The 13,153-nt window shown below is 39.5% G+C and overlaps 1 protein-coding gene across 6 annotated transcripts in view; it reads right to left on the reverse strand.

The window, feature by feature from the left end:
* The window catches only part of FMNL1 (formin like 1), a 1,099,995-nt gene that overhangs the window by 131,589 nt on the left and 955,253 nt on the right, over positions 1 to 13,153 (reverse strand). For all 6 annotated transcript variants that reach the window (XM_044055136.1, XM_044055138.1, XM_044055134.1 and 3 more), the window contains one exon: positions 256 to 458. In XM_044055136.1, coding sequence (XP_043911071.1) covers positions 256 to 458 — 203 coding nt within the window. The remainder of the gene's footprint in view (positions 1 to 255; positions 459 to 13,153) is intronic.

The raw sequence follows: 13,153 nt of genomic DNA on the forward strand, positions 1-13,153 counted from the left end.
GCAGAGGTAAAATGAGCAGTTAAAACTGGTTTAACATTGACTGTACATGTACTTTTCTGATAATTTATTTTGTATTCTCACCTCTGTCTTAGTGAAGCAAACCTAAAATATCTTTACTGTTACCCTCCTACAATAAGTTAACTTGCAGTATGATAGAAGGGAGGATGCACAAAATGTTCTTTCTCTGGATGTAACTCCATATTTTTAGCCTAGGTTCTAAAATCAACAACTATTTATTGCTCTCATGATACCCACATTTGAATGGCCTTGAAGATTTCTTCAGCACTCAGACCTCCTTTTCGAAGTGTGATTGCCAGGTTCTTTGCCCGGTTAGACTCCATCAGTGTCACTTTGCTTGGGGATTTCTGTACGGCCTTTACTTTGAGTGTGTTGAGCTCTACTGCAGGGCCTTGTGCTTTTGTCTTGAACTGATCTTCAAACTCATCCATGTTCAAATCCTGAACAGACAGAGAGAGAGGACAGACAGTCACACAGTGGCAGTAAGTAAAAAGGGGGAAGGAGTAATCAGTTACAGAAAAAGATTAAAACTGAGGTAGTGGCTCAGAATCATGTTAATAAAGCATTTAAGAATCAATGAATATCACTGCAAACATGTAGTAAATGCATTTTGTTATTTATACTTAAGGAAAAGCAGCACTTTAAACCTTACAGTGGTCAGGTGTCCATGCTGAGGGAATGACCCTGTCCAGTGACGGAAATGGTGCTAGCTGTTGCACGTGGCAGCTCCCTTGCTTTCTTTTTCTTGCAAAAATGCTTTTGCATTGCTGCTTGTACACTTGCAGTATTTAAAAAATACTGTTACAGCTTTTTTACTTACTTTTTCTTCCATGATGCGATGCATCCTACATGGTGAAACATCTACCCATTTCAGGTCAACTATATCCTGCTGATAGTTTTAGTAATCCCTCCACAGAATTCAAATCTATTGTCCTAATATCCAGAAAATCTCAGTTTTACTTTAACCTTCACGACATCACCAGAAAACTAGCATGTGAATATCTACAGAGACATTAATAGATGTACAATTGCAGTTCTGCAGTGTCAAATCCATTTAAATTCTATGGATGAATTCACATGCTAGCCCTCCAGTCATGCCATCAGAGGTGAAAGAAATAAATCTGCGGCATGTCTTAATTAAAAGTTTACAAAACTACTTTTCTTTTTAAGAAGCACACCACATTAAATAGCGCACATAATTAGGAAGAAGCATCATGACACAACTTATCAAGTGCCACTATGTATAATTAATACTAACTGCATACTTTCATGATACAAGGGGCCCTCAGTTTAATGGTTCATTCAGATAATGTAAACTGTTATAAGCAGTCCTCTTAGAATGCACTGTAGTGACTTATACAACATAACATCATTAATATTCAAAAACATGCAAGCTGATAGGACAAACCAATCAGTGTGTCCACTGTCATTGACTCCCCAAATTATGTTAACATACTTCAAGAGGGTCTCACAGCAATAAATGACTGGTCCAAAGTCATGGCCTTAAGCTAAATGCAAAAAAATGTATTATCGTACCATTTGGCAAAAACATGGCCCCTACTGATTACCACATTACTGGCAACCCCCTAAGCACACAACCTGTGGTGAGACCTGGGTACACAAGTTGACAACAATCTCACATTTGACCATCATGTAGCGGCAGTGGTCAGAAAAGCCTTTTACTTGGTTCAGCTAATAAGTAAAGGGATTGCATCCAGAAAAAAGGAGGTTATTACCTCTCTATACTCCTCCCTCATTAGGCCAATAATTGAGTACAACGGCCCATTTGGTATGTACCTCTCAAAACACCTGCAGCAACTGGAAAGGCCACAGAAATACCTCACAAAGAGAATCCATGGCCTCCAACACCTGTCCTATGTGGACAGGCTCAAATCACTATCACTCTTCTCTGCATCATACAGATTAGTCAGAGGTGACCTGTGTCTCCATAAGTCTAACTCCTCGTGTAGTACCCAATCGAAAGGCCTAAATCTAATATGTGACATTAACAAAACCTACTGGAGAGACAGATTTGTCTCCCAGAGGCAGCCCCGTCTCTGGAATAGACTCCCCATACACATCAAGCAAAGTACGTCGCTGACCCTCTTCAAGCGCAACCCTGATGACTGGATGGGCAACCACAAATTTGTCCCAGGGGTTCCACCTGTGTCACTCATTGACAGGAGTGACAGGTGCTGAATGTGATTTCTTTTCTGGGGATAAACTCTTGGCTAGGCTTGTAAGGGCCCCAGAGCCATTAGCCTAGTAATCTCCTATGATCCTATGACAACCAGCCATTGTTTTTTCCTCCTGTATAGCTCCTAATGATGTTGTTATCTGAATATACCTTTGAACTGCAACAGTAGACAAACCGAAGAACCATGCATGAGGGGGAAAAAAGGGAAGCATAAACCACAATACAAGTTATCGTTTGCTTTTGCTTTTGCCTTTTATTTGATTTTATAAGTTTGTGGAATAAACTGCTTGGACCGAGTTTCAACGTTTCCTGGCACTTTTTTACTGTTTTTATAAACCACGATGTACTGAGCAAATTTCAGCACGCACATGCTGATTGCATTAGCACTACAAGCTTTAGGCATCACTTTAGTGGAGAAGCAGCCGAGAAATATTACAGTTCATTTATAGAATGACATCATCATCATCATCAAACCCCTTTTTCTCATTAATACAATAACATTATTTAGAAAAGCAGCAATGTTTTTTTATCTTGAATAATCTCCTTCTACAATACCAAGAATCTACTCCTGTCTATATGCAGGCATTGTTGGATCTACCCACTGGTGGCTTTGTTTGATTTCTCAGGATTCTTCCTCAAGGTAAAACCTTACCAGCCATGGATAAATCCAGCATTGCCCACAGCCAGTCATGGGCTATTGCTAAAGGATACAAATGTTCCCCATTTAAGTGGTACACTGTTAAAATGTAGTCTACAGTCATGTAGTTATACAATATACAGCTGAATAATATAAAATATTTGTATGCAATCTGTCAATTTGAATACTGTCATTCTGCCATCTCAACAACTAATCATTTGGTAATAAGCCCTGAACTCATTTGGGACAGTATGTGTGTGTGTGTGTGGGTGTGTGTGTGTGTGTGTGTGTGTGGGGGGGGGGGGTAGTAAATCAGTGTTCCTAGGATTGATTTCCTTCCCATAGTATGAAGGACAGTGCCCTAATGATAAATGAGTGGGACTTCATTTATATTTCATAAGGAGAAGAGAGCTTGGATTTTACTCACCATTAGCATTATCATTCTCTGGAGACTATTGTCTCTCCAGGGACTCTAATTATATTGAAAAATCAAAGACAGTTTCAATATTTTTTATCATTCCCCCCAGACCAAATACTATGGCTCCTCTACTTGAACTTAACTGTCCAGTTCATTCTGTGATAGCAGAGCTGGGCATCCCCAGAGGAGGCAACCCAATCAATTCATCTGCTCTACAGTGAGAGATGGGTAGTACAGAGTGGGCCAGCTTGCTGGTCCTGCAAGATGGTTTATACAGTTCCCCCAAAACAGCACCCCTCTACACTGTAGTGGCTCTTCTAAAGTCCACTATGGGCTGCCCTCCTAGTGGAAGAGTGCTTCCTCACTCTGAATTCCCCTTGGCTGATTGTGTGACTTACACACAATGGTGCAGGTTCGCTAGGCTTGAGCTCCATAAGGTAGAATACCTAATGCTTCTGCTAAATGTTACCAATGCGATAAGCCAGAGTCACCTCACTTTTCTTACAATGGGTGGGTCAGCAATGGCTAGTTACTGCCATCCACCCTGACAGCTTTTCAGCTGCTCTAAGCTTCTGTTCAAACTTGGAGAAATGTGACACAGTCAGTGCTTTAGCACTCTATGCCGTGGAGCTGGTGGAAAATGTTTGATCTTGATCATTCTTGATCATTCTGTGCCCTTTGACACTGTGAATGCCCCTTGACACTGTGAATCATGCAATTCTGTCAACATTTGTGGGGTTACTGTGGTCTTGCCAGTATGATCTTAGACTGTTTGTGTGTCATTTCCCCAGCTGTACATGTAAACATGTAGCATCTGGAGTAGATCTCTCTGACTTGCACCTGCTTACATCTGATAACATGTAGTATCTGGAGTAGATCTCTCTGACTTGCACCTGCTTACATCTGATAACATGTAGCATCTGGAGTAGATCTCTCTGACTTGCACCTGCTTACATCTGATAACATGTAGTATCTGGAGTAGATCTCTCTGACTTGCACCTGCTTACATCTGATAACATGTAGCATCTGGAGTAGATCTCTCTGACTTGCACCTGCTTACATCTGATAACATGTAGCATCTGGAGTAGATCTCTCTGACTTGCACCTGCTTACATCTGATAACATGTAGTATCTGGAGTAGATCTCTGACTTGCACCTGCTTACATCTGATAACATGTAGTATCTGGAGTAGATCTCTCTGACTTGCACCTGCTTACATCTGATAACATGTAGTATCTGGAGTAGATCTCTCTGACTTGCACCTGCTTACATCTGATAACATGTAGCATCTGGAGTAGATCTCTCTGACTTGCACCTGCTTACATCTGATAACATGTAGTATCTGGAGTAGATCTCTCTGACTTGCACCTGCTTACATCTGATAACATGTAGTATCTGGAGTAGATCTCTCTGACTTGCACCTGCTTACATCTGATAACATGTAGTATCTGGAGTAGATCTCTCTGACTTGCACCTGCTTACATCTGATAACATGTAGTATCTGGAGTAGATCTCTCTGACTTGCACCTGCTTACATCTGTTGCACTCCATGGTTTGATTTTGTTATTCACAGTGCATGTGCTGCCACTAAGGGAGGTCACACTGGGGACAGACATTTCACCTTAATGTTATTCTAATGATATTTCCCTAAACCTTTCCTTTTCTCCTGAAAATGTGTCCGATTTTCATCTCCACAACACTATTTGGATCCCATTCTTGACTGGATGATGCGCAATCAGCTCAAACCTAACCTTGTCGAGGCACTGCTTGTTCATGCTGCACTTTGTTTTATTTTTAAATTTTGATTTACCTTAAAAGTTTTTTTCTTCTTGGAGTGTTAATAGTTCTTGGCTAGGGTGAGTTTGAAAATAACAGCTTTTCCGTTCAGTGACTAAAAAGGAATTCCAGTCTAGCTAATTAGTGGGTGGAACTGGGAAATAGGATTTCTTACTTAACTGCAAGTGTTCAGCTGCATTATTATTTAGCTGAAGTGTTGTGTGACCACTCCTTCTGTCTGACTGCAGTTGATTTTTCCAACTTACTCACCCCATTTCTATTGTGTATTTAAACTTGGTAGCTTTTAAGCTGTCCGCTACCACTATAAATGTCACTTTTGGCACTCCCCCAGCCTCATTTCATCTAATCATTCTACTGGGCAATGAGCGATCAACTGCGAAGACTTTCTCCTTAGACTCAAAGTCTGAGTTATCTTCTGTTTCATTCCATCCCACTTACTTATTAAACACTGAAAATGTCATAGTATTAATCCTTTTTCCTATCTTACTTTTAAAATCTGTAACATTTGAAAATGGGCTACCAATCACTGTTGAGCCTAGGAACTGCTTCTCAGGGATTGGCTTGGGATTATTTCTTCTGTTTTGCTTCTGGTGAGAGAAAGAGCAGAGGGTATTATTTCCTCACCTTCCTAGGAATTACCCGGCATTGGAAAGCCTGGAAGTAGCTTCTTAGGAGCTAGATTGGGATTAATGCTACTGCTTTACTCCCGGTGAGAGAGGGAGCAGCGAGACATTTGTTCCTGCTGGTTTGTGCATGACAGTGCATATTGGACTTCATTGAGTGGTTTGGTAACAGTTTTGTTGAGAACCTCTTCAGGGCCTTTGTGCAGGTTGCAAGTGTATGGAATCCAAAAACATCTTGGATAATACTACTTCTCAGGAAGAAGCTTGAGACTAGTGCTACTTTTTGATTCTGGTGAGGGAAGGAACAACATTTCTTATTCGATAATCTTGATTGCAGTCTATACTCTTACAACACTGAACCTAGCCAGATGTGAATGCCTCTTGTACTGTTTGCTTGTAGATCACATAAGGATTTGTAACCATGGATGTGCACCTTCCTACAATCTCTGCAGTCATTTCGGTGGCTATGGGGATTCTGAGGCAATGTAGCAATTACCTCTTGTTCAGTGACAACCAACTAATTCTTAAACAAAGTAAGTAACACAGTATGTGAGAGATGTACAATGTCACTGGAGGAAAAGCACCCATATACAGGTACTTATACCAAAACATGTGAAAAACATACACACTACACCCATCACACAGTATGGACCAAACACACACACCCACTTATGCAGAGGCTCTTTAATGTAATCTTTCAAACCCTGAAGGGCTCCCAGTCATTGCACTTATAATATGTACCCTCAAAAATCAAGCACTCTACCAGAACAGCAGTCACAGAGACAAACACAGCCACATCTTATGGTGTCTCAATAACGCAAACCACTACATAATATACTATTTTTGTTATAGGACACTCCTTCATGAGATGCACAGATGTCTCACTCACCAGGCTGTGTAAGGAGAAAGTCACTGTCAATTGCTTATCAGGGGCCAGGATCAACTGCATCATTCGTGCACTCATGTCTTTAAACCACAAGTACCAGCATGCCTCAGTCATAGTCACTGTGGGTTAACTAACCTGAAACGTACCTCCTTGGACTTCATGAAGAGACACACACACACACACACACACACACACACACACACACACACACACACACACACACACACACACACACACACACACACACACACACACACTATAGCTCTCAGACTATGTGTTCCAGGCTGGTATTAGCCTAGCACTGAGCAGCATTCTAGCTTCTCAAAGCATGATGCCACAATGTGAACAGAAAATAAATTACTTTAATAATTGGTTTTGCTTTTGATGTCATTCAAAGAGATACAATATTTGTCAGCCTGGGAGGATATAATTGACAGACCATGCAGCGTTGCCAGAGATGGTTTGCACCTGTCCCTTCTTCCTTTCTCAGTATTGGCTAAAACCTTCTCCATCCGCATAGTGGCTTTTTTAGGCACTGCTAACCTGATAAGCCTTCCAACATAGCAAAACCAATCCAAGAAAATCAAAAGTTGTTACTACTCAATGCCAGGAGTTTAAAAAAGAAACTCCACTCCCTGCAAGCCCTGGAGAATGAAGACGTCTCTGCACTTACTGAGACATGGTTTAAATCTGTGAAGAGCACCCTTGCAGTGCTGGGCTATAACACCTTCTACACATTTAAACTAGCTACTGCAGAGAAAGGGACAGAAGGTGCAGGTGTCTCAATTTGCATGAAAAACAGACATACTTCAAGGCTGTCCAAACAGTATGATGTTCTTGAGCTTCTCCATGTCCAGATTAAAACAGGAAAAGTCCCATACCATATCCTTGCAAGCTTTAGGTCCCTTCTATGACCCCAGGAAACCAATAAGACATACTTAAATATATTGGAAACAGTCCCCATTAAACCCAACACTATATTCACTGACGACTTTAACTACTCCACTGTAAACTGAGAATCATACATGTCCCCAAACATGCAGGCCTAGACATTCCTGGACTTTGTAAACATTCTGAATCAGCTGTTTTGCATGCCCACTTCAGGCGCTAACATCACTGACCTGGACTTCACAAACATCAGAGAACAGTGCCCTCCCTCCAATGTAATGTCTTCACTGGTCAAGTATGACCATGAAGCTATCTGCTTTGAAATAAAAATAAAACCCTGGACCCCAGCTAACCCCAGAATGTTTAAGAATTATTTTAAGGCAAACTTCCTAACATTAAGTGATAACCTGGCAAAATTTCAAGCCCCTCCCAAAACACTGAGAACACTGATGCCTATGCAGAATTGTTCACAGAAACCCTGTACAATCACATTAAAGGGCTTCATAGAGGCAGCTGTACCTCTCCAGAATAAGCATTGGGCAAACTCAAAAAACAAACCACCCTGGTGGAATTCCAACATCAATAGGTTGTATAACAAAAGAAAGATAATCATAGCAAAAATTGGGAAGTGCAATGCTTTGCAAGGTACAAACTCCCTCATCAATCTAAACAGGGGGCTAATCGAGTCTAACAAAGCCATATTTGAGGTAAAAATAGCTTTGCATTTAGGATAATCATAAGACATTCTTCTGCCATGTTTGCAACCTTAAAAGCAATAAAAAACAATGTGCTGAACTAATTGTAATTTGTGCCACCTATACTGATCCAGAAGACACAGAAAATCTACCATTCAAAATATTTAGATCCAATTTTCTCCTCTCTCCCCATTCACCCCTCAGGAAATAACCCCAACTATAACTCCTCCCTAATGATATCCCATGCTGTCTCCTTAACAGTATGCAACACAACCTATCAGGACCACTAGAATCACTACTTAACCACAGCCTTCAGAGAGGCTTCATGCCAAATGAATGAAGGACTGCAACTGTTATCCCCCTGCACAAGTGCTGGTGAGCTACAGACCCAGGTAACTACAGAACAGTAAGTCTGACTAGACATATTCAAAGTAATGTAAGGAATTGTCATGCAAATGATTAACAACGACATAGGACATTTTCAGATACTGGATCCAACCCAGTTTGGTTTTGTCAAGGGCAGATCTTGCCTACTCAACCTGGATGACTTCTTTGAGAAGTTCAACAAAGCAATGAATGAGGGTAAAATGGTGCATAGTGCCTATCTTGATCTAGCCAAAGCTTTTGATACAGTATCCCACTTGAGCATTGTAGACAAACATATGTATAAACCCAAATGTCATCCACTGGATAGCCAGATGGCTTACAGATAGAACCCAAGAAGTTAGGAAAGGGGAGTCTACCACCACAAAGAGACCAATCTCTAGTGGTGCCCCTTAAGCCTCAGTGCTGGGGCTGTTCTTTTTTGGCAACTACTTCTCTAAAGTCATGGCCAACATCAAAGACCTCTGTCTGACTGAGTTAACAGATGATGCCAAACAAGGTGCAGTCGTAAAATCCCACCCTTCTTGAATGACTAACACAGACTGATAACTGGTGTCAGAGCCATGATCTAAAACTCAATGCCAAAAAGTGCATAATAGTATCCTTTAGGAAGACAGCTACCCCTGGAAACTACCACATTAATAATTCACCCCTAAGAGTAGACCCAGTGGTCAGGGATTTGGGAACACATGTAGGCAGTAACATGGCCTTTGACCATCATACGTCTATTGTATGAAGGAAAGAAATTTATATTGTACAACTTATAAGCAAGAGTATGGCATGCAGGTCCAAGGATGTCATTGTTCCTCCATACCTGTCCCATATCAGACCGATCATTGAGTAAATACCCCTTTAGTATGTACCTAACCAGACATATACAACAATTGGAAAGTCCATAGAGGTTCCCCCAGAAAAGGAATGCATGGCCTAAATAACGTGTCCTATGAGATTGCCTCAAATCCCCTATCCCTGTCCTTAGTCTCCTACAGATTGCTGAGAGGTGATCTATACCTGCCCAACAAAACATCCTTTTATCCCTCTCTGACGGACCTGTTACACATCCACAAAACAAATAGCATCAAAATTACCTGATGTAGAGACCTAAACCTTGTCTGCAACATAAGTAGGATACATTGGAGGGATGGGTATGTGTTTCAGAAAATACCCCACATGAAGCAGAGTTCCTCAGTAACCTAATTCAAGGATAACTTGGACCACTGGATGGAAAATCTGAAATTTACCCCTGGTCTGGCACCTCTGTCTCTTGCAGACAGACACAGCCTGCAAATCCTAGACCACTCATGCCCAAGCCTAAATGTACCCGTTAAAATAACCCTAGGGTATCAAAACTTGTCTGATACATTTGTGAAGCATGGCTGGCCTTAAAAAAGGCCCCTTGGGATGATTAGGCTAATAATTATAAATGAACCTATGAGGTCCTATGTTCTGGCAAGACAGCTGAGGTCATCAAGTTTAGGGCTGCTGGCTGACTCATTTACAGGTTTGATTGCTTGTTATTCTGGCAGGGTCATCTAACCAGTTTTAGAATACTGAAATGTTAAATAGTACAGGCCTTTAGAAACTCAATTCGCATGTATATGTGTGCTTGAATGTACCAGTAGGTGAGTGCATGAAAGGACATTTGCAGTGAGATTGCCAAACAATGTGATTGAGGAAATTTTACCTTTTCCCAACTGCTGAGTGATTTCAGACTGAGTATGTATGTGTGTGTGGGTGGGGGGATGGGGGGGCTTGTGCTGCTGTAAAAACAATTCTTTATATTTTAGACATTATTTCAATGTGTTGTGCAGTCAATGGAATTTTTCAGTATTTTGTGATGCAATTATGTGAGTAATCGATCATTTAAATATATATATATATATATATATATATATATATATATATAGTTTACTATTAAAATACCGAAAAAAAACGAAAGTCAAAATGTACAACACTGCACAATGCCGAATCAGCTGAACAAATTGTCCCAAACACATAACGTGATATCCATATAGGAGCTCAGGTAAAGTAAACTCCTATACCTAACATCATGTTTTTCCAAGCAAGCCCCACTGCACCCCCACACCCCCTGCTAACTATATATTCCAACTCTGAGATCGCACTAGAGTGAGGAAAGGGATGAATTTCCCACACCGCACTGTATTGAGATCTCTGTACAGCACTTTGAGTTTATATTAGTGAATGCACTGTGCATTCACCGATACAACCTTTTGAACATTAAGATGTTCAGCAATATGGAAATTCGAACATCACACAAATATTACGTAGTGGATCTAAAGTATTCATGCACCAACCAAAGTCAAAATAAGAAACAAGAAAGACACCGTCCAAGCTTAAAAATCTTGTTTAATAGAACACAAAGCTTTCAAGCAACAGTTCTTTCCTCAATGCATAAAACACTTAGGTGAGACTCACTATATACACACACATATATATATATATATATATATATATATATATATATATATATAAAACATTACCTATCAAAAAGCACAATCAATCAAGTAAGATATATATATATATATATATATATATATATATATATATATATATATATATACACACATACTGAGTCTCATCTAAGTGTTTTATGCATTGAGAAAGAGCTGTTGCTTGAAAGCTTTGTATTTTATTAAACAAGATTTTTAAGCTTGGACGGTGTATTTCTTACTTGTTTCTTATTTTGAAATTTGAACTTCCATGTTTCGAGTTTACATTTGTAAAGATTCTCCGTTCCACTGTTTGATAGTAAACCATATATATATATATATATATATATATATATATATATATATATATATATGTATATATATATATTTATATATATATATATATATATATATATATATATATATATATATATATATATAGATATATATATATAAATACACACACACACACACACATATTTATATAAACACACAAAGATACATGTATTTTTATATAGACAGACAGATATGGATATGCATACAGTAGATATAAAAAGTTTACACACCCCTGTTAAAATGTCAGGTTTTTGTGATATAAAAGATTGAGACCACAATAAATAATTTCAAAAGTTTTCCCACCTTTAATGTGACCTATAACCTGTACAATTCATTTGAAAAACAAAAAAATCTATTAGGAGAAAAAAATATAAAAGTAAAAAAAGTACAGTAAGCTGGTTGCATAAGTGTGCACACCCTTAAAATAATAGTTTGTTGATGGACCTTTTGATTTAATTACAGCATTCAGTCTTCTTGGGTGGAAGTCTATCAACATGGCAATATTTGCCCACTCTTCCTTGCAAAAGCTCTCCAAATCTGTCGGATTGTGAGGGTATCTCTTGTGCACAGCTCTCTTCAGGTCACCCTACAGATTTTCTAATGGATTTAGGTCTGGCCTCTGGCTGGGCCATTCCAAAACTTTAATTTTCTTCTGGTGAAGCCATTCTTTTGTTGATCTGGATATATGCTTGGCTTCATTGTTGTGTTGAAAGGTGAAATTCCTCTTCATCTTCAGCTTTCTAGCAGACACCTGAAGGTTTTGGGCCAAAAGTGACTGGTATTTGGAACTGTTCATAATTCTCTACATCTTGACTAAAGCCCCAGTTCCAGCTGAAGAAAAGCAACCCTAAAGCATAATACTGCCACCACCATGCTTAACGGTGGGGATGGTGTTCTTTTGGTGATGCGGTGTCATTTTTGCACCAAACGTATCTTTTGAAATTGTGGCCAAAAAGTTCTACCTTGGTCTCATCAGACCATAACAAATTTTCCCACATGCTTTTGGGAGACTTGATGTATTGTTTTGCAAATTTTAGTTGGGCCTGAATGTTTTTCTGTGTAAGAAAAGGCTTCTGTTTTGCAACCATATCCCATAGCCCAGACATATGGAGAATACAGGAGATTGTTGTCACATGTAGTACACAGCCAATACTTGCCAGAAATTCCTGCAGCTCCTTCAGTGTTGCTGTAGGTCTCTTGGCAGCCTCCCTGACCAGTTTTCATCTTGTCTTTTCATCAATTTTGGAGGGATGCCCAGTTCTTTGCAACATCACTATTGCCCCATATTTTCTCCACTTTTTGATGACTGTCTTTAATGTGTTTCATAGTACATCCAATGCTGTGGAAATTTTTGTACCCTTCTCCTGACTGATACCGTTCAACAATGAGATCCCGTTAATGCTTTGTAAGCTCTCTGTGAACCATGGCTTTTGCTGTAGCAGGCAACTGAGTAAATGTCAGGAAGATCCTACTAGGATAGCTGAACTTTATTTGGGGCTAATCAGAGTCTCTTTAATGGATGGCATGTGTGTACCCAAGAAGACTGAATTCTGTAATTAAATCAAAAGGTGCTTCAACAAAGTATTAGTTTAAGGGTGTGCACACTTATGCAACCAGCTTATCATACGTTTTTTATTTTTTATATTTTTTCCTATAACAGATCTGTTTTCTCAATTAAATTGTACAGGTTATAGGTCACATTAAAGGTGGGAAAAGTTTTGAAATGATTTATTGTGGTCTCATTTTTTTCTATCACAAAACCTGGCATTTTAACAGGGGTGTGTACACTTTTTATATCCACTGTATATCTGTATGCAAACCACA

Source organism: Protopterus annectens, chromosome 13.part0, assembly GCF_019279795.1.
Source record: "Protopterus annectens isolate FY-2018-M chromosome 13.part0, PAN1.0, whole genome shotgun sequence".
In the NCBI taxonomy this organism is placed as follows: Eukaryota; Metazoa; Chordata; order Ceratodontiformes; family Protopteridae; genus Protopterus; species Protopterus annectens.